Consider the following 20,373-nt stretch of genomic DNA (forward strand, 5'->3'; position numbering starts at 1 on the left):
AGATGTTGTAAGGCTGACGCTACACTGCATTTCTGGCTTTAAAAATGTATTAAAGATATGAAATGTCTTAAGGTTGGTTGAAAAGCTGACTCTAGACTGAATTGCTAGCTTTAATCTGTATGAAAAAGCAGCTGAAGGGTTATGGATAATGAATATGTCTGTGTCTATGGTAGCATTTGAATGAAGACTTGTGGAGAAATAAACTCAACCTGCCACTTCATTAGGCACACCAATAATATGGTCCAATACAACAGCTCTGCCATAAATTCTGCCTTCACAAAGATGATAATGTTTGGTTTTGATTGCTATCTGAGAGCTATTATTAATTTAACAGTATGTTTACTGAGGTTGTAGTTGGCAGTGGTGTTGAACTGGACTTCAGTTATATACATGAGAGAGGCAGAATACTGGAATATTATATATTATATAATAATATAATGCACAGTACAACACCACTAACCACTATGATCTAAGCAATAAACATAAAGAAGAATTTGAACCTTTATTACCTTTCTAACAGTGTCAAACATAAACTTATAAGCTTCTTAAAAGTAGAATTCATTGCAGAGCTGTTGGATTGCATTACATTGTACAGGTGTACCAGTGGTTGGTGAGTTTAGGTGTCAGTTGATTTAGCATATTTTTTTGAACGTAGAATAATGTTTGCATATGTGCTCTGTGTTTGTCTTTCCTATCTCTGTGAATGCTGTGCTCTTTCTTCTGTGCTTGTGTGGTCTTTCCTTGTCCAGATCTCCATGGCTGAGAGGAGGTTGTGTGTCTCAGGTTCTACCTGAAGACACCTGAACCTCACCATCTCCCTGGATCCTACTTTCCTCTCATGTTTTACTATTTCCATATATCTGTATTTTTGTTATGTGTATATTGTGATATTTTTGCTGATCCATTCTGTCCTCTTCCAGATCTCCATGGTGGAGAGGAGCTTGTATGTCTCATTCAGTGACATCTGATGTTGTTTCCTTCTGGATCCACATTCTGCACATATATTTTATAATCTTCATGTATCAGAAATGGTGTCATCAGTATTTGTATGTAATGTGATTTTCTTGGTTTGTGCAGTATACACAACATCTATTGAATGTCTGTCGATCCTGTGAGAGGGATTCCCTCTTCTGTGGCTTTTCCTGAGGTTCAGTTCATTTTTACCACTTAAATAGGTTTGTTTGGGGAGTTTTTCCTTACCCTATTTGGGGGTCTAAGGACAGAGAGGGTTGACTGTTGTACAGATTGTAAAGCCCCCTTAGGTAAACTATTTGTGATTTTAAACTATATAAATAAAATTTAACCTCTCTTGACTTGATGTACTTCTGCACTCCAGTGGTGGCCCCATAAGTTCAGAGTTTCAGGTTGATATCTCAGTGCATTCATGAGTTACTGCAATTTTACCAGGTACTAAGTCAGAATAATGAAGAAGAATATTTATGTTGTTAATCCAGAATGGAGAAATTCAATTCAAAGTATCAAATAATGAGATACTCAGTCAAACTTTGGACTTTTTAAGTCAAAATGATGGCACATTAAGTCTAGTTGAACTCACAAGTGTGTTATAAAAAGTCTAAAGTTTGATTTTCCATGATTATATTCATTTATGTCACTTCAATCTCCGGTCTTTTAATGCAAGAGAAACAGACACCCTTACTGGCCTACCCACAGTAACCATAACAACAGGTCCTTTTCTGGATTATGCATATTTAATACGTATCTGGTAACAATATCGCAGCTGCTCAGTCAAGCCACTGAACCAGAGACGCACCGGCGCCTGATTGGCTGGTTGGGTGGGACCTTCCCAAACGCGGAAGTGACGTACTAAGCAACCATTCAGGGACACTTTCGGTATTTACAGACGAGTCCGTCAACTGAATGCAATCATCAAGGAGTTCACAGCGACCTACACACGGGTTGCCACCCAGAGAGTCATGGCGCCCTTATCTTTCCCCCTGTCGTCCCTTCTGAAGCTCAAGGACTGTGCGCAGAAGGCGAATATCTTCTGTAATGTGCTGCAGGGTTTACACCACCGGCCGCTCAGATCTCGCTTATGGAAACGGAATTTCGGTGCTGTAGCACATGGAGTCGGTCAACTACTGTCACACCAGCCCAGAGGCAAAAGCTACGCAGCATCTGTTTGCAGCAGCTCTTCAGACGGCCAGGACATGACAGATAGGCTGTGGTCTGTTTACAATGAGACCAAAAAGCAGACTGAAGGTAGGCACATAATAGAAAAAAGTAGCATTCACCCATTAAGATACAGCACTGCGGCAAACACAAAACTCTTGTTGCCTTATTATAACCCTGTTATAACTGATGACTAATGCAACAAACATTTCTACAGCTTCAAGTTAGCCTTTCAATCAATAAACTCCTCCTGCACATCTGATAATAATAATATATTGTACAGTAGTTATTGGCTATTTGTTTCACTGGGATGGACAAAAGAACATGAACACTAGCAGTGTGATTAAGGCCACCTTTTGTGAAGCTTATAACAGGCAACTTTAGTTTTCAAATCTCTCTCTTTCTACATATATATATATAAGTAATTATGTGAAGTGCATTGTATTATATTCTAAGGCATTCCAGGTATTTTATCCAATGCTTAACACCAATTCAAAACCAACATACCCATTATCTTCAAGGAGCGTGGTCGTACCCAAATATTTACAGAATTTTGCAAACAGGGTGGACGCCATGCAATAATACTGAAATACGTGCAGTATATAATGTCCAGTATTTGTTGAGAATGTGTCAGAGAAGGTTTGAATCAACTTTTCAATCAATTTTCATTAGAGAGTGGTGGTACTGAGAAATAGTGCAGGTACTCAAAAGTAATTTATTCCCAAATGGAAGGAAACTGCAAAATAATAAAAATGTGTTTCTCTACTCTTAGATTTGTTGCCAGTCATATCCACTAACTCAGTCAACCCCAACACCATTTTTGCCAACAATGAGATGAGCCTGCGAGACATTGAGATCTATGGCTTCGACTACGACTACACCTTGGCCTTCTACTCCAGACACCTCCACACCCTCATCTTCGACATAGCGCGGGACATCCTTATCACTAACCTCAGGGTGTGTGTGACTCTCTAAAATGAAACTGAAATTAATTTGCAAACTAATGATATGCAACCAGTTGTTTCCTAGCTTGTTTGCCTATAAAAATATGTCATATAGAATCAGGTCAAGATCCCACTAGAACGATTTAACCCCCGAAACATTTCCAGTAAAGATACTCTGGTAGAAACCTGTGTTTATGACGGGATAATCAGCCCTCATTTAACGTTTAAAGTGGGCTATGACAATAATAAGGCATTGTTTTTACCTACATAATTGGATTATGGATTAGCCTTGTGGTTTACTCTATTGATGTTGCTCAGTTGTTTTGAGATCAAGTTGATCTAAAGTCCTGTTTTGCTCTCACTGAAAATCTCTTCTTTTATTTTAGTATCCAGAGGGTCTGCGAAACTATGAGTATATTCCTGATTTTGCTGTAAGAGGACTTCACTATGACGTTCAGAAGGTGGGAAGGTCTCACTTGTTTTATATTTTGTATCAGTTGTACTGCTCCGTATGTTGAAGCTAATTTTTGTGGAAATATTGAATAATTTGTTACAGGCACTGCTGATGAAGATTGATGCTTTTCACTACATCCAGTTGGGAACTGTCTACAGGTATCTGTGCACTGTGTTACTATTAAATAATACACTGATGACAAATGTGAAACACTGTGTGAATATAGCATGCTTCTTTCTAATAAATCAGCAGATTTAGAGAAGATATGTGTATTATATTATTATATTACTGATGCAATCATTGAATATATCAGGCTATACATTTTACAGCTTTTCTTTAGTTTATCATCACTTTTAGGAGGTTACGCATGCTATAAATGACATGATAATATGAGTTGTCTAAGGATTCGATATTTTGTGTGTCTTGTTCAGGGGTCTTCATCCAGTTCCTGATGAGGAAGTAATCGCCATGTATGAAGGTAGTCACGTACCTCTAGAGATCATGAGCGACTTCTATGGCAAGGTGATGATCCTTTCTTCCTTTTCTATATGACATTACAGAAACAACCACAAACAAAAGAATATAATGATGTTAATCACTGTCCTGCAGAGTTCCCATGGCCACACCATGAAACAGTTCATGGACATATTCTCCCTTCCTGAGATGACCCTTCTGTCCTGTGTCAATGACTTCTTCATGAGGCACAACATCGACTATGAGCCAGTCCATCTCTACAAAGACGTAAAGGTGAACTATTGTGTTATTGGTCTACCGTTTCTGATGTTTTGACAAACTCATACAAGCATACAATATTTCTGCAATAATCTGACAAGGTGACTCAGTAGCATTCTGCTATTCCCAGTTATTGTATCTCCTAGAGGTCAATGTGTGTTAAGACTTTAAATAGCTGCACATGTACATAAATGTTAATGTTTTTACACCTTTGTAGTGTGCTGTGATACTCCAGCCATTCAATACCATCTTAATTTTAGCTCTGAAAACCGGTGTCTAATTTTAGTCGAGCAAGTCCCTCCTCCAGCCATCTGCGTCTGTTCTCTGGGGGCTCTGTTACTTCAGAGGGAGAGTGACGAGGAATCAGCGCTGTGTTCTCCCTTTGAGGGCAGCTGTCACGCTGGTCCTGTCTGTTCTTGGTGACACAGTGTTGCGTCTTTGACAGATCGCTGTCATTAAAAGCCCTCACACAGGCTCTTTGTTCTGCGAGTGCCTCTCATATCTTTTGAAGGACACCCCGCTCAATCTTATTTTTTCCTGCCAAGCCCGATTAATTATTCAGCGTTAACCCCGTCGATTTGCTTACGTTTCCTTTTACTTTTGTGTACATCAGATAATGTTTGCATTTCATAAACGTCCTTTAAATGTGCAACTTTGCAAGGGAGAGTCTATTTACTTTTTCACTGATTCAAAGGTACACTGTTGAAAATGTTGTGGAAACTTTCTCACTATGTCACCAAAGTAACTCCGCGGGCTGCTTTCTTCATATTTAATTTGTATTCAGAGATGCACTTTTTTTGTGCTACCAAGTCAACTGTTTATATAAAGAGCAAAGTGTTGCTACTGGAGCTGAATGCTAACATTGTGTCACTGAAGTCATGACTTCCTGGCTGTTTACTTTTTCCTCTTCACAGGAAGCCATTAGAGATGTTCACGTCAAGGGAATTATGTACCGAGCGGTGGAGGCAGATATTGGTAATGTTCTTTGATTTATTTACTTTGTTGGAGCTAATATAAAAGATATTATTGGGCCACATCTGAGTAGTTGCCAGGACATAAACATGGAACATGGAACTCAGTAATAATGAGACTGTGATATACAAATAAAAAGCAGTGCAGTTTTGTTTGTGCAAGTTATATCAGTATCACCCCACACACATGCGCACACACACACACACACACACACACACACAGCCCACCTCTTCATTCTTCCTCTGTTTTCTCATTTTCCAGAGAAATTCATCTGCTATGGTGAGCAAAGTCACGCTGTGCTGAAGAAGCTGTCAGAGCATGGAAAAAAGATGTTCCTCATTACCAATAGCCCATTTGACTTTGTGTAAGTGTGAGCAAACAGAGTGCACGTGGTTGTCTGCATGATTCATTAAAAACGTCATGTATCGGCATACTAATATTTAATTTGTGCTGCTGTGTAATGTTACCAGTTTTATAGATGGGTAACATCAAAGGGTTCTCTGTCCGCAAGTGTTTGTAATTCATTGGAAGTCATTGACTGTGAGCCTCTTTTGAAGTCAGGATTGATTGCCCAAAATGACCAGCTATGCATATCCAACCTCAAAAGGCTTTCCACAGCCCAAAAACATGAAACCTATGTCCTTGATGTAATAGTTTCTTACGTTCAGTCAAAAGGAGAGGCTGTCCGCACACACAAATTCCAAAGTTTTGACCTTGACTTCCTCCTGGATCTATATTCTTTATACATGTTTACAATCTATCCACATTTTAAAAAGCTGAAAAAAAATTCAGTGCACAGACAGCCTCTTCTTTTGCTTTGTTGCTGTTTTTTGTACTCCTATACTGGGGTACACGGGGTTGGATGTGCACCCAATTCATTCTTTTTGCACCAAACATGGAACAACAACGTAGACAGTAATATGGCAGTTTAATTTAAAGTCATACTAACAGAGTACAAGATAGATTGTTATGATTGATGTTTAAAGATTGATATGTTACGTTATATTATGCTAGTGCATCGTTGTGCCCTAAGCTCAAGTGTTTTTTATCTTCATGGTGAGCTTTAAGATGTTGCTGACTAGGTTATGTCTCGAATATTTGTCCTTCTCAGGGACAGAGGAATGCACTACATTGTAGGGAAGGACTGGATGGACCTCTTCGATGTTGTGATTGTTCAGGCCGACAAACCTGGTTTCTTCAATGACAGGAGAAAGTAAGTTACTGTGTCCATGCTGTGTCTCTTTTATCGCATTAAGGGCCTCGCTGGCCCACATCGTTACCAGTAGACCGTGTCAACTATTTGTGCACAAAAGATTAGGCTATGTATGTTTGGGAGCTGCCAATATTACAAGGGGGTAAGATTTGTTTGTGTGTATTTTTTCCCAGACCTTTCAGGCGAGTGACAGACAAAGGTGCTTTGCTGTGGGACAGGATTCACAAGTTGGAAAAAGGGAAGATCTACAAACAGGTGTTGTGGCAGAGAATGACATGCCAGTATAAAATTCTTGGCAAATTTCTCCTCAATGCACCATATAAAAATATATGGTTGATTTGTTATTTTTTTTATTGTGTGTGTTTGATCACTGTAGGGAAACCTTTATGAGTTCCTGAGACTCACCGGCTGGAGAGGATCCAAAGTGCTTTACTTTGGTGATCATATCTACAGTGACTTGGCAGTAAGCAGCATCCATGGCATATATTCAAACAAAAGGCTCATTATAACTACACAAAACACTGTAGTATGAAAGATTATGATATTATGAACAAAGAGGGGAGCCCTGCTTTGACCATGCTCCATTTAAATCCAGTGTATCTGGAAGTTAATTCCTATATGCAATAGTCTGAGTCTTAAGGTTCTGTTAGAAGATGCACATAGTTAGATACTGAGCAAATGCTTGAAATAGAACAAAGATACTAAAATAACTGAAGAGTGTAATTCTTTATACCTAATCTAAACCACATTTAATTACAGAAGAGGATTAGGGCCACATTTAATAAAAATATGTGAGTTCTGACCTTGAAGTCAGAATTCTGAGAATAAAGTCAGAATTACGCAACATGGGTGAGATTGAGTCAGTCTTTACTTGAGCTTTATGCACATAACTGCAAGTCTATTTTCTTTCATTTTATCTGTACTACTACATTTACTGCGTATTGGAATGTCAGCATTGTGAAATTGTTTAAAGCACTCCATTTCATTTATTATTGCTGAATTCCTGGGTGTAAAAACTGTTCGTCTGTATCTTGTTTTGCAGGATCTGACACTGAAACATGGCTGGAGGACGGGCGCCATCATCCCTGAGCTCAGGAAGGAGATCAAGATCATGAACACGGAGGAGTACATGCACATGATGGCCTGGTTACAGGCACTGACTGGACTTATCGAACAGATGCAGGTCAGGAGACTTCATAAAAACATTTGTGTCTGTCTTTTGCTTTTTGCCTCCACCCTGAAATTTCTGTTTTAAAAGGTCCAGTGTTTAACATTTAGGAGGATCTACTGACAATAAATGGCATATAATGCTTAAAGTATGTTTTCATTAATTTCATTATTGTATAATTACCTTAGAATGAGTCGTTTTTATGTACAGAGGCTGCTCTTCCATTGAGTCCGCCATGTTTCTGCAATAGCCCAGAACAGACAAACACTGGCTCTAGACAGGGCCTTTCGCGTTCTTCTCCTACAGTTTCTCGCCGCTTGGAAGGGGAGAGTAAGGCGAGTTTGTTGCAGTCTGAAATCTCAGTGCTAGATACCATTAAATCCTACACACTAGGCCTTTAACTTTCATTGCCTTTAATTGATAGTGACAAGAGAGGGGGGAGGGAGAGAGAGGGGCGCCCGCTCTACCAGGTGTGCTATCCGTGTGCCCCCTTTAACTTCTATGCACTGTTCCCAAACAGGTCCACAGGGATCCAGCATCTCAAGCTGTCGTCAATGAGTGGATCAGAGAAAGAGAAGCCATGAGGTAATGTAATTTATATATATATACACACACTGATCAGCCATAACATTATGATCACTGACAGGTGAAGTTATCTTGACTGACTATCATGGCACCTGTCACTGGGTGGGATATAGTAGGCAGGAAGTGAACATTATGACCACCAGGGTGCCCAGTTGGTCATAATGTTATGGTTGATAGATAGATAGATAGATAGATAGATAGATAGATAGATAGATAGATAGATAGATAGATAGATAGATAACCTCATCTTGATGGTATAAATGTGTTTTAATGGCAGGTCGCAGACAAAGGACATCTTCAACGGTCAGTTCGGGAGTCTCTTCCGGACGTACCACAACCCCACCTACTTCTCACGCCGACTCTCGCGCTTTGCTGACATCTACATGGCCTCCATCAGCTGCCTGCTCAACTACGACTTCCAGCACACCTTTTTCCCCCGCCGTACTCCCCTGCAGCACGAGTCCCCCTTCTGGCCCGAACACAGTCCTGCTGGTATTAGCGTCTCCTCGCAGCTCCACAGGACCAATTCGGATTAGAGAGAGAAGAAGGCCTTCCAAAATAAAGAGGAGGACTGAAGGTTCTCCATTGCTTACTTTAGTTTAAGTTTTGTGACATGGCATTTTAGATGATGCATGCCACATTTTATGTGTATAATTGGTAATAATCATGTAAACTGTTGATGTTAATTAAGCTTCAAACTAGTTAGTTACATACTTCCTCTCAAATTATTCAGTCTTTAAGAAGAACAGTGGGTTTATTGCTTTTTCAGCCAAATGACAGAAGGAACATTTTGACATTTTTAATGTTTAAAACATGGATACTTATATATTTTACATTTTTATTACACAGAATTTGGAGCTTTGGATGCACTGATTGTTTTAGGTTTGCATGTGTGTGTGTCTTGGTGTGTGTGGGAGAGAGAAGGGTCGTGAGAGATTATACAAAGATGATGCAGTTACACAATCTAAACAATAGGGAGCAGTCACGCATCAAGTGTATCTTGGAGCTCTGTAACACAACTATACAAGAGACTCAGTGAAATGCAAATACTCAGATGTGACATTTAAATGACAGACTTTGTTGCCTTAATCTCATGTGCACATTACTGCAATGTATATATTTTTGTAATAGTCTGATATAATTTATTGTAATCAAGCTTTTCAAATTTTGCCACCCAGCATCTTAGTTCATTTCACTTTGAACGGCACATTGTGATGCACATTGCACATTTATGTTCTGAGATATTTGTATTTACAATACAGTACAACACAGCCTGTAAGTTTCATTTAAGCAGTTAGAAATGTTAATATCTGTCAGGAGAATATAGAGCATCATTGCTATATTTAGCATGAGTGTTGCTGTTTGATCTGTGAAGACAGCAGTGGGTTTTGTGGGTTTGACACTTTTACAAAAAACGTGTGAAATGTTTTCACACATGCTGGAATGAGGGCTTGAGAATATATTTGTAAGCTGGAATATTAGTTTTTAATTATTTGAAGAAAAGGGAATTCTTAAATACCAGTGGTCACAACCGAGACCTCATGGGTTATCAGTGTTTCTGTAGTTTCAAATATGTACTGAAGTGTATTTTTATTTCACTATTTATTAAAATGGAACTGGCTTAATGACCTTGCCACATGTTTATGTCATGAATTTAAATCAACTTATTGTGGTTGGATAATTGTTCTGTAATTAGGTTTAATTAGCAGGAATGTGTTTATTGAATGTGTGGGTCTATTTGTGCCCTATGCTCTTTTTTCCCCCTTTCAATTAGCCCTTTATAATCAGCAAGAGGAAGAAATAGTTCATGATTTGAAAAATAATTTTGAAGATTCATCTCTCCTTATTTCTCTCAACTTTCCAATCACCATTATAGCAGGTTGGTTTATTGGGATTAACCCTTCCAAATCGTGTTAGGGACCAATTTCCCATATTGCATTTGGGGCTTTCTCTATCAGAACAGGTGCACAATCTGCGATCCTGGAAAATAAGAGAAGCGGAGTGGTTTAACGGGGATCACAGATGATAAGATCGATGACGCTGTGTCCTGAGCTGAGCGGAGTGTCTCCGGCTTCAGTTTCTGGCCTCACAGTTGTTTCACCAAAGCTGGACTTCATTTAGGCACCATGGACAGCAACAGTACGCCGTGGAGCTCCGGCTCTCATCCTCCATCCATCCACCCCGATGTGGTCACTTTGGCGACTGTGGCGCCCACCATCTTCCCCCGGTTGGGCTACAGTATACTTTCTTTCCTCATGTTCATCAACACAGTGTTATCAGTTTTTAACAATGGCCTCGCCATAGCCGTGATGCTGAAGAATCAGTCTCTCCTCCAGCCTATAAACGTTTTTATTCTCAGCCTCGCTGTGTCCGACCTCATGATTGGCCTGTGCGGCTCCCTGGTCGTCACCATCACCAACTACCAAGGCTCTTTCTTCATTGGCCACGCAGCCTGCGTGTTTCAAGGGTTTGCAGTCAATTATTTTGGTAAGTGAAGTTTGTGAGAGAGCAGTTTCTGTTGTATAAACTTTTGAGATCAGTTTTGTTGTCTCTGTGGCTGGTGGTTCATTATTGAAGAACTCAAAGAGTAAGGTTAACATATCCATCCTCTGCAATATTTTTTCAATTAAACTCAGAATATATTCTAGTTTTAAAATATGTGTTTGTTTAATGCTTTTTGAAAATGTCTTTCTACTGTCATCAGATCTTAAATGTAAATTGACATGTAAATGTCATGTTCCTTGTTTGAAAAATGCCTTATTCTGAATTTAAGATCATTGTAATTCTGTAATTCAACTTCAACAAGCTCTCCTGATCTTTTCAGTGGATGGAGTTTTCCCAGTTGTGATACTGGATATAGGAGATGTTCTCTATGACAACAGAACAAACTCTATTCCCTAATAAAGACTTGATGATGCAGTTAAATCTCTAAACTAAGACTTCTCTTTGTAATTTGTTTCTCTTTCTTAGGTCTGGTGTCTCTCTGCACTCTGACCCTGCTTGCCTACGAGCGGTACAACGTGGTGTGTAAGCCGAGAGCTGGTCTAAAGCTGAGCATGCGGAGAAGCTTAATCGGGCTGCTATTCGTCTGGATCTTCTGCTTGTTTTGGGCTGTGACTCCTTTATTTGGCTGGAGCTCTTACGGACCTGAGGGAGTCCAGACCTCCTGCTCACTGGCCTGGGAGGAGAGATCGTGGAGCAACTACAGCTATCTCATCCTTTACACACTCCTCTGCTTCATTTTACCTGTTATAGTCATCATCTACTGCTACTTCAAAGTGCTCAAATCCATGAATAAGGTAAGCTTGTGAAGGCTTTTGCATATTTATTACACTCTTACACCATTAGAACCTGATTTAAAATTCATACCTCCATTCTCATCTGTTTGCAATTCACCACCCACAGACTAAAACAAGTTATTAGCTTTTAATGGGTGTCAAATTTGCTTTCTGCTCGTAGCTGAACAGGAGTGTGGAGCTCCAGGGTGGGCGTTCCAGCCAGAAGGAGAATGATCACGCCATTAGTATGGTCCTGGCCATGATCATAACTTTTTTTATTTGCTGGCTTCCCTACACAATCTTGTCAGTAGTGGTAGTCGTGGATCCAGAGATCTACATCCCTCCACTGCTTGCCACCATGCCTATGTACTTTGCTAAGACGAGTCCTGTCTATAACCCCATCATCTACTTCCTTTCTAACAAGCAGGTAAGCGGCTAAAGTGTATATCTGCTGTAACAAATTAAGATGCACAAGCTGAGGGCCCGCAAAGCCCATATTTAAATTGCATGTGAACTTCATGCTCATGTACTTCCTGACGGTGTTAATGTGTCCAACAGTTCCGTGATGCCACTCTGGAGGTGCTGTCCTGCGGCCACTACATTCCCCATGTGCCCACCAGCGTCAGCATCAACATGTGCTCCTTGAACAGGAGGAGCCGGCAGGCTTCCTTGGGCAAGAGCGTCAACTTGTACAGCAAGGTGTTGCCTCTGTGACTTTCTCCGGCAAAAAACAAGAAGCTGTAATGGTTGTCACTGTTTATTGGTGCCTAGTCAAGGACACAGACCTGCACATATACAGGTCCATGTCCCTCAGAAAGGTCACTGTAGTCCGGTGAGAACAGACTCAGCTCGGAGACTGATAGCTGATATTCAGAAGGTGAACAAAATAAGTGGAAACAAACTAAGTTGTTTTGGCATTTTATTGAATGGCATTATAGGCCAGGTGTTCCTGTAGTTATTGTCCATCTAATTTTTCTTGAACGATAAGAGTATTCCGTAAATGCTTTTATTTGTGTGATTTGTTTAGATCAATAAACTGTTACTTTTTTCATATTGGTGTTTGCAGCCGTGTACTGTATGCATGTGGGACATTGGCAAAAAGAAAGGACAGAAATCACTGACTGAAATGGTTTTGTGACAAATGTGGTTTTCATTTGTAATTTCTTCATTTACATGCATTTTTAACAGACAAAGACAGCCGGACTGCAGAGACAAAGTGAAAACATTTGACCTCTGAATTTATGTTCATAAATAAAATACACCAAACCTGTTTTCATGTAGTCTGAGAATATTTCCTTCTTTCTGAAAGTCACTTAAACGTTTTAACATTTTCAGTGTAATGCATTCTGTGGCATGAAATATTGATTTATATAAAGTAGAGTATAAATGAAATCAGTGTAAACAATAGCCAACTCCATCATGTCATCAACACTGACAGCGATGCAAGGTAATTGTACTTATCGTGGAGTATGCAATGTAAGTCCAGCCTTTTGCCACCACTCAAACTTCCCAGAAATCTGCTGCACAAAACACATAATATTAGATCGCTGCAGTACATAAAGGCATCATTCTACTCATAAGCGCTCTAAATACATGATTTACTCAGCACAATTATTCCGTTGCAGGGAAATTGCAAAGGCAACATAATATGCTCTCCTTCAGACTGGCCTAATACATAAGAATGACATAATGTGATTAAATAAGTTGTACGATACCACAAAATCAAAAAACAAGGGAAATTTGGGTGCACTTGTCAAGCAAGCTTGCTCAACATCTCACCTTTTGTCTCTATAGACTGTTCGGAGGGGGATTAAACAGTTCAGGGAAGTATGACATAATAACAAAAGTCTCTGAGCTGATTCAAACCCAGGACATCGTGTCTTATGTGGCACATGCCTGAGCGTACACTGAGTCACCAGAAAAGATTAATATGCATCACTGAATAAAGATGAAGTAAAAGGACACAGCTAGAGAGAAGTACAACTGTTAAATTTGCGCTAACAACTAGGATTGTGATTTTTTTGGCTGAGGTTTAGCCAGGTTTAGAGATTTAATTCACAGTTCAATATTTGGTGATTTGATTTCTTATGTACATATATACATTTGGGGGGGCTTTTATTGCCTATAATTGATAGTGACAGCTTAAGGGTGACAGGAAATGGGGGAGAAAGGGGATGACACACAGCAAAGGGCCACAGGTTAGAATCGAACCGATGGCCATTGCAACAAGGACAGCTCCACCAAATGAGCTATCAAGGGGCCCTGGTGATTTGATGTCTAAGAGGGATATTTAGTGATTTTCTTCATTTAATTGTTTTTTAATTTTTTTTAATTTATATGTTTGTTTTGCTGAGAAATGATTTTATTATATTTATTAAACTTTGATTCAATTCAGCAACTTTCACAATACTTTGCAATAATGGTTCTTGAATCTGACAATCTATCTTTTCCAAAAGCCGACAGAAATATTTCTATGTCTCTTGAGCAAGTGAAGAGGCACCCCCCTCAAAAACATCTGTCCCTCACTGGTCAGATTGAAATCCAGTCGTCCAATCCCCAACATGAATACCTGAAGCACCATAAGCATAGAGAGAGAGTTCATTCTCCCTTTGACTTTGTTCAGTGCTATGTTTTCTACGGTTGTGTTGTTGGATAAATCTGCTCTTAAAGACGTATGTTAAGTGTTTTTCATTTGCAACTATTCTTTTGTCTCAGCATTTCTGTTTTATCAAGTTGCATATTATCCTGAGTTTACAGTTATAGTTTAAAATTAATTGTTTTGTGTTTCACCACAGTTTCTTTCCAGAACTTCCAGGTTTTTTTTGTTTTTTTTTTATCTGTATGATTTCAGGACATTTGATAAATCTAATATGTAGAATGGACAGGAGGAAAATGTATTGTGCTGATCTAATCCCAGATTTGGCATAGGCCATAAGCTTGCACATTTGAAGCAAAGAGCATTTCACACTTTATCTCCAAACAGGATTACACAATGTCATGCTATAATCCAGCAGCACGGCTCCCTTTATTTCCTTAGCCAATTCAAAAACTCCCAAGTCATCCATCTGGCATGCTTAATCCATAGCTTTTAACCTTTGTGTGGTAATGTATTAAATCAAACGGACAGCTGTTCACTTCACACTATATGCATATTCTATGCGACACAGTGCCATGATAATCAGCATTATTTCATGTCAGCTGTGAGCCCCTGGTGGGTTTTTCAAAAGTTGTACATCAAGATTGAGACAATAGTGACGCAAGCACTTCTCAATTACTAAACAGCCATCCTTTTTTCCAGTTGTCTATACTGTGAATACACAGCACAGTTTTTAATGAATGTGAACAGCGAGGACTCCCAGGTGACCTGCTGCTGCTGGGGAGTGATAATGAAAAGGGCGGATACTTTGGAGTAATCTGTCCAAGCTGCAGGTTCACCCGTAAATATGAATCATTCAGTGGAGAATCACTTTCCTACAAGTCTTACTGTATGTTGAGAGTGAAGATACAGAACTAAGCATGCTGACTCTTTGAACCTGGAGATGAGAAGCAAGCCTGCGCCTGCATGGGACTCTGGGAACAGCACCGTTTGGGAGGAATACACTGACATCACCTTTGTGCTGGCAAACAGCTTGATTCTGCTGGTCACCTCTGTCGTGGGGATTGCAGCAAATATTTTTGTCATACTGGCAGTTTATCACCAAAAATCCCTGCAAACTTCCAACAATGCGCTGGTGGTAAATCTTGCAGTTATAGATATTCTGAGGTGTGTCATTGACTGCCCCATTCTCTTAACCATCGTCGTGACTGTGTATCAAAGGGGACATGTGGACGATGTGATCTGTGACACACAAGTGGCATCTTTCTCCTTCAGCTGCTGCATCCAACTGTTGACACTGGCTTGCATAAGTGCGGAGAGATACCAGGCCATTGCACAACCCTTCAAAACCATTCAGAGGCGAAGACGGATTATGGTGCTGATTCCTGTCACATGGACCATGGCTATTGTGGTGGCTGGGTTTTGTCTGGTATTTGTAAAGGACTCACCCGTGCATGTGAGATGTAAAGGTTTACAGAGAGAAACATCATCCTCATATGACACATTTGGACTTTACATGTTGTTCCCACTTTGGGCAGCTTGCTTTGGTGTCATCATTGGATTCTATACTCGCATATTTACCCTTGTGAGATCGCACAATCGCAAAATATTTGACAAAGGTAGTTTCCCTCTTTCAAAAAAAGACAAAACAGAAGATAATCAGAAGAAAGAAGGAACCACAGCTGTGGAAAATAGACGCGAAAAATCAGAGCAAAACCAAACCTTGAGCAAAAGTGTTGCTCAGGTGGAAGTAGTGACACAAGCTGAACAAAATTCATTGAAGAAAGATTCCACAGCTGCTTTACTGACCTCAACAAAAGCTCTGCAATGTGTCTCCATCGGTTCGGAGAATAAAACAGAATTAAAAAATACCCTGGAGTTAACCGACTTGGAGACAGAACAACCTCGCCCACCTGCAATGCAGGCTGCAGCACAGACTGAGGAGAGGCCTTTAAAAACAGAGCACTCCGATCCCTGTGCCAAGAAAGTTGAAGCAAACCCATCAAATGGAGATGCTGTTGCTAGTGTTAAGAGCTCAACCACAAAGCCGCAGAAGGTGTCAAGCAATTTCGACACAGAAAAGCAGTCCAAAGATAGACTGGAAATTGACAAAGCACCCTCTGAAATGAAAGAAACCAGCCCCCATGTTGCATCACCTGCACAGTTAGAAACCCCTGGATCCAATTCTGTATTAGTGAGTGAACTAAAACAACCTAAGAACAACGACGGGGGAGAAACGCTTGCTGTTGCTACAGTAGATCAAGTGTCTTCATTAACTCCAGTCTCGAATAAAGTCCCTGAGACAGAAGCTGCAAAAGAGAATGTGGAGGTGGAAGGTGCTGTTTGCATGATGCCTTCAAAAGCAAGTAAAGAGAGAGCGACAAAAAAGAAGGAAAGTAAAATGGCTAAGCGGGCTGGCTACATAATTATAACTTTCCTCTTATTCTGGCTGCCGTTGATCATAACCATCCTGATGAATTTTGTTGTACACAAAAACAAGAATACACAGGTAAGTAGTTGTAGAGGTAGGGGTGCAATTTTTACTGGCATTTTGTATGTGAAAAATGTTTAATAAATGTAAATAATTGTGCTCTTATACTGCTGTAGTGGAAGCCTTACAAGCCTCTTAACTGTTTCTGGACTGTGAACTCACTTTTAGGTCCTAAAAATGACACCAGCAATGTATTTTCAACACATAGATACATACAAACAAACAAAAATGTCCATAACCATGTCTACATAACAAGTGATTACATGTAGGTCTCTGAATCCAAGGTTGAAAGCTTTTGTTTTACAGGTTGATAGCCGTTACATACCTACTGTTCTCTAACACTTTTGAATTTTCTATCATATTTTTTAGATCACAGTCATTCGGGACGTGGAGATTCTGTCAGTCTCTGTCGCCTGCATCACATCACTGAGTGACCCAATAATATATGCTGCAGTGAACCCTCAGTTTCGGACAGAGTTTTATAGGCTTAAAAACAAGGTTAAATCCATATTCAATAAGAAATGATAATATCTCCACTTTTGTCTACTTTTGACCTGCACTAGACCAGATGACCACATTCAATATTCACTATGTATCTGAATAATACAATGGTTAACATTTGTCTTGTCATTGTTCAAATATTAACTAAATTAAACCCCAAACGTCAAAGTGTGAAATTTTATTTGTGTAGGAGGCCTATTATTTTATATGCCGCTGAGTTGAGTTATATTTTATTCTGGCTGACATCTCAGCAGTTTCTAAACACTGCAGAGCAGAGGCGCTGCATGCTGTGGGAAGCAGCCTGGACCGACACAATCAGCTCAGCAGGTGGGCGCTGCTGAGTCTTCTGTCAAACAATCACCGAGGCCTGCTTGTCTGTCTCCAGAGACCCTGCAGTCAAGACCCACCACTGGGCCAGTCAGGTCCTCACATGTCCTCCAGCAGCACCTAATTATTATCTCATCCTGCTATTAGTGATGTTCTTTGAGTAATCAGGCAAACATTATGAAATCCATCTAATTGTGTTCTAGTAAAAAACAAGACATGGGTCATTTAATGGATGTTTCAGTAGAGCTACAGTATTTATTCTATCCACTGCACCAATTGCACAATGTGTGATTATTTGTCCCTTTTCCTTACCTCTTATATATGTACTCCATGACAAGATTTGTATTTCATTAAAAGCAAAGTGTTGCAGAATTTACATCACAACATACCAGCCTCATTGTGTTTCCTTCCATCAATCTCATTTTTACTGATAAACCTCCAACAAGAAGAGACATACTTTTAATAAAACAGAATTCTGCAATGACAGCATGCAAATCCTTAATTCAACCAGTTAACAGACAGAAATAGTATGCCAACAACTGTCAACTAAATCTAGAAATAAGAAGAGCCAACTTCAAATGCAGTTGATAAAGTTCTAACCGAGATATTTACAATATGAAAAATGTACAAAATGGCCCTTTAACACAGTGAAATCTACTAAGTCTCGCTTATGAATATTATAATTTAAGAGGAACTGAATGGAATTAATGTTCTACACTCTTTCATATTGTTCTCCAGGTCAATTGTATGTGTCCACATTAGGGTTAGTATCAGTTAAGTGTTGCGGAGAACATTCACTTATATTTCTACCTTGTGACCTAACTAATATGTACCCTGTATAGTTCTCAATATCAATTGTTAATCAATGACAGTGGCTTTCACAAAGATCCATATCAGAATGTCAAATATGTAAGCTAACACAATTTTTTGTCATTTTGACTTTCACTTGCACATTTCACAAACATGTCAGGATGTGTAGTATATTTTACTCATCAAGCGATGACATCAACCAGTTAATGAGTCAGTTAATGAATATTCACAACAGTTATCCCTTCCAGCTGATGTATGTTTTCTGAATTTACAACTGTGTGGGGGATTATTAGATACCAGTTAACTGAGGGGTTTCAAAACAATCTATTTAACTGAGTGGTGAACGATGTGAATGATTCTAACATGTAAGTAGACTGATTTAATATTCACAAAGATGGCCCTCAGTTAATGAATATGTGTGCTTTGTCATCAGAGGCCATCAAGGGTGACCTTTAACATCTGCCTTTCCTCCTTTGAATCAGAAGACAACAAATACAACTACATTACATATTCAAAAATAAAGTTTTTTCTCAGTATTTTTAGGCAACAACGATAACCACGCAATCCCAACACTTCCTTGCTCTGCTGTGCTTAATGGAGCAAGATCTGCTGGTTTGCTTTTATTTCCAAGGCAGCTGTCCATTCATCACTCTAATACCATGCAGAGTTTGACATCAGATGAGATCACTACTTCAAAAAACCCCGACTTCTGCTAATCTTATAATCCCTCTAGATTATGGCAGGTTGATGCTCGGTGGTCCCTCTCCTCAGCATCTGGTGCTTCTTGAGACCAGTTAGCTGATCAGATAGGCATGACATCTACAAGGCAGATACTCGGACAATGTTGCTCTGAGAGTATGCGGTGGTGGTGGTGGAGCCGTGGCCGTCGGATGAGGTCACCACTGGGGCAGATAGGCTGACCATGGAGGGAGTGATGTAAGGTTCGTCACATTTCAAGGGCACAGTCTCATCGAGTTTGGCATTCAGGCTGGAGCGGCTGTAAAAGAAAACAGGATGAGAAGAGGGTGAGAGGCCTGACCTTGTGAATGTATTGCACCACACCTGTTATAAAATGAGTGCTCATGAATGTCTATTTCAGTTTTCATAGAGATCACAATGTAGAGGAATATAACGTATATCTGAAATACAACTCTTTTAAATGTAGAGTATCTTGTATACATATGTATATATATATATATATATATATATATGTGTTGTTTTTGCATGCATGTGACACATAAACTGTATAATTGACTATGTACAGTATGTACTGTCTTGCTGCATGTGAAATAAGGTTTCACACAATAAATTAATGTCATTACATGTAATGGCAGTCATAACCATAAAAAATAATTAGCAATTTCTCACCTTTTAAAGAAAGGGAACCTGGATATTTTAACACCCAGTAATTTTAGAATAATAAACCCCCCATTTCTATGCACAATTTTAGACACTCGTTTTTAATCAGCTAATACTTTTTTTAAATTCAAACACTAAATTTGAAATGGTTCAATCAGGTTTTAGGACACGTGACAACACAGAGGCAGCCCTGCTAAAAGTGGTGAATGATATCAGAACAAATCTTGACAGCAGTTCTGGTGCCAGTAGACCTGACTGCTGCCTTTGACACTGTGGACCAACAGACTCTTTCAGATAAAGTGGGCATGTTGGCTTGTCCGGAATTGCTTTTAAATTGCTTTTTTAAAGATTTTCTTTATGTCAATAGATGACCACTTCACCAGATATTATAAGGTTACTTGTGGGATACCGCAAGGATCAATTTTGGGACTGTTACTTTTTAATTTGTACTTGGGCAGTGTCATCAGGAGGCTGGAGGCAATTTCTATAGCTCAACTAGGATAAAACAGAAGTACTGATCATTGGTGCAAAGGCCTAACCCTATCCCAAGTTAAGAAGCAAGAAATAAATTTTTTTACTCTGATTTTAATTTGAAATATCTCTAAAGTGAAGCCATTTCTCTCTCTAAGTAACACAGAGAGACTGATGCACGCTTTTATAACTGGCAGGCTAGACTACTGTAAAGCTCTCCTTTCTGGTCTACCGAAGAAAACAGTAAATCAACAACAATTAATTAAAAATTCTGCTCCACGAGTGCTGACTAAGACTAAAAGGACAGCACATTTCAAGCTTAAAGTATTTACACTGGTTACA

The 20,373-nt window shown here is 39.5% G+C and overlaps 4 protein-coding genes across 5 annotated transcripts in view; 3 read left to right on the forward strand and 1 right to left on the reverse strand.

The window, feature by feature from the left end:
• The first annotated feature begins 1,820 nt into the window (after positions 1-1,820).
• nt5dc3 (5'-nucleotidase domain containing 3) lies at positions 1,821-9,823 on the forward strand. Its single transcript, XM_051382066.1, has 14 exons — positions 1,821-2,220; positions 2,903-3,087; positions 3,461-3,535; positions 3,631-3,686; positions 3,960-4,050; positions 4,138-4,275; positions 5,175-5,235; positions 5,494-5,596; positions 6,344-6,445; positions 6,619-6,700; positions 6,822-6,908; positions 7,488-7,628; positions 8,134-8,198; positions 8,476-9,823. The coding sequence occupies exons 1-14, from the start codon at positions 1,935-1,937 to the stop codon at positions 8,732-8,734; spliced, it is 1,731 nt and encodes a 576-aa protein (XP_051238026.1). The 5' UTR covers positions 1,821-1,934; the 3' UTR covers positions 8,735-9,823.
• A 75-nt stretch (positions 9,824-9,898) lies between these two features.
• Positions 9,899-12,529, forward strand: parietopsin. The gene is made up of 4 exons (XM_051382068.1): positions 9,899-10,685; positions 11,169-11,497; positions 11,658-11,903; positions 12,035-12,529. The coding sequence occupies exons 1-4, from the start codon at positions 10,325-10,327 to the stop codon at positions 12,188-12,190; spliced, it is 1,092 nt and encodes a 363-aa protein (XP_051238028.1). The 5' UTR covers positions 9,899-10,324; the 3' UTR covers positions 12,191-12,529.
• LOC127353084 (dopamine D2-like receptor) lies at positions 12,233-17,777 on the forward strand. The gene is made up of 2 exons (XM_051382067.1): positions 12,233-16,581; positions 16,933-17,777. The coding sequence occupies exons 1-2, from the start codon at positions 15,016-15,018 to the stop codon at positions 17,086-17,088; spliced, it is 1,722 nt and encodes a 573-aa protein (XP_051238027.1). The 5' UTR covers positions 12,233-15,015; the 3' UTR covers positions 17,089-17,777.
• Positions 17,778-17,788: 11 nt separating this feature from the next.
• LOC127353082 (potassium voltage-gated channel subfamily D member 2-like) overlaps positions 17,789-20,373 on the reverse strand; it is a 33,585-nt gene continuing 31,000 nt past the window's right edge. For both annotated transcript variants that reach the window (XM_051382063.1, XM_051382064.1), the window contains one exon: positions 17,789-19,198. In XM_051382063.1, coding sequence (XP_051238023.1) covers positions 19,021-19,198 — 178 coding nt within the window. In that variant the 3' untranslated portion in view covers positions 17,789-19,020. The remainder of the gene's footprint in view (positions 19,199-20,373) is intronic.

The sequence above is a fragment of the Dicentrarchus labrax genome, unplaced genomic scaffold, assembly GCF_905237075.1.
Source record: "Dicentrarchus labrax unplaced genomic scaffold, dlabrax2021, whole genome shotgun sequence".
NCBI classification, from domain to species: Eukaryota; Metazoa; Chordata; class Actinopteri; family Moronidae; genus Dicentrarchus; species Dicentrarchus labrax.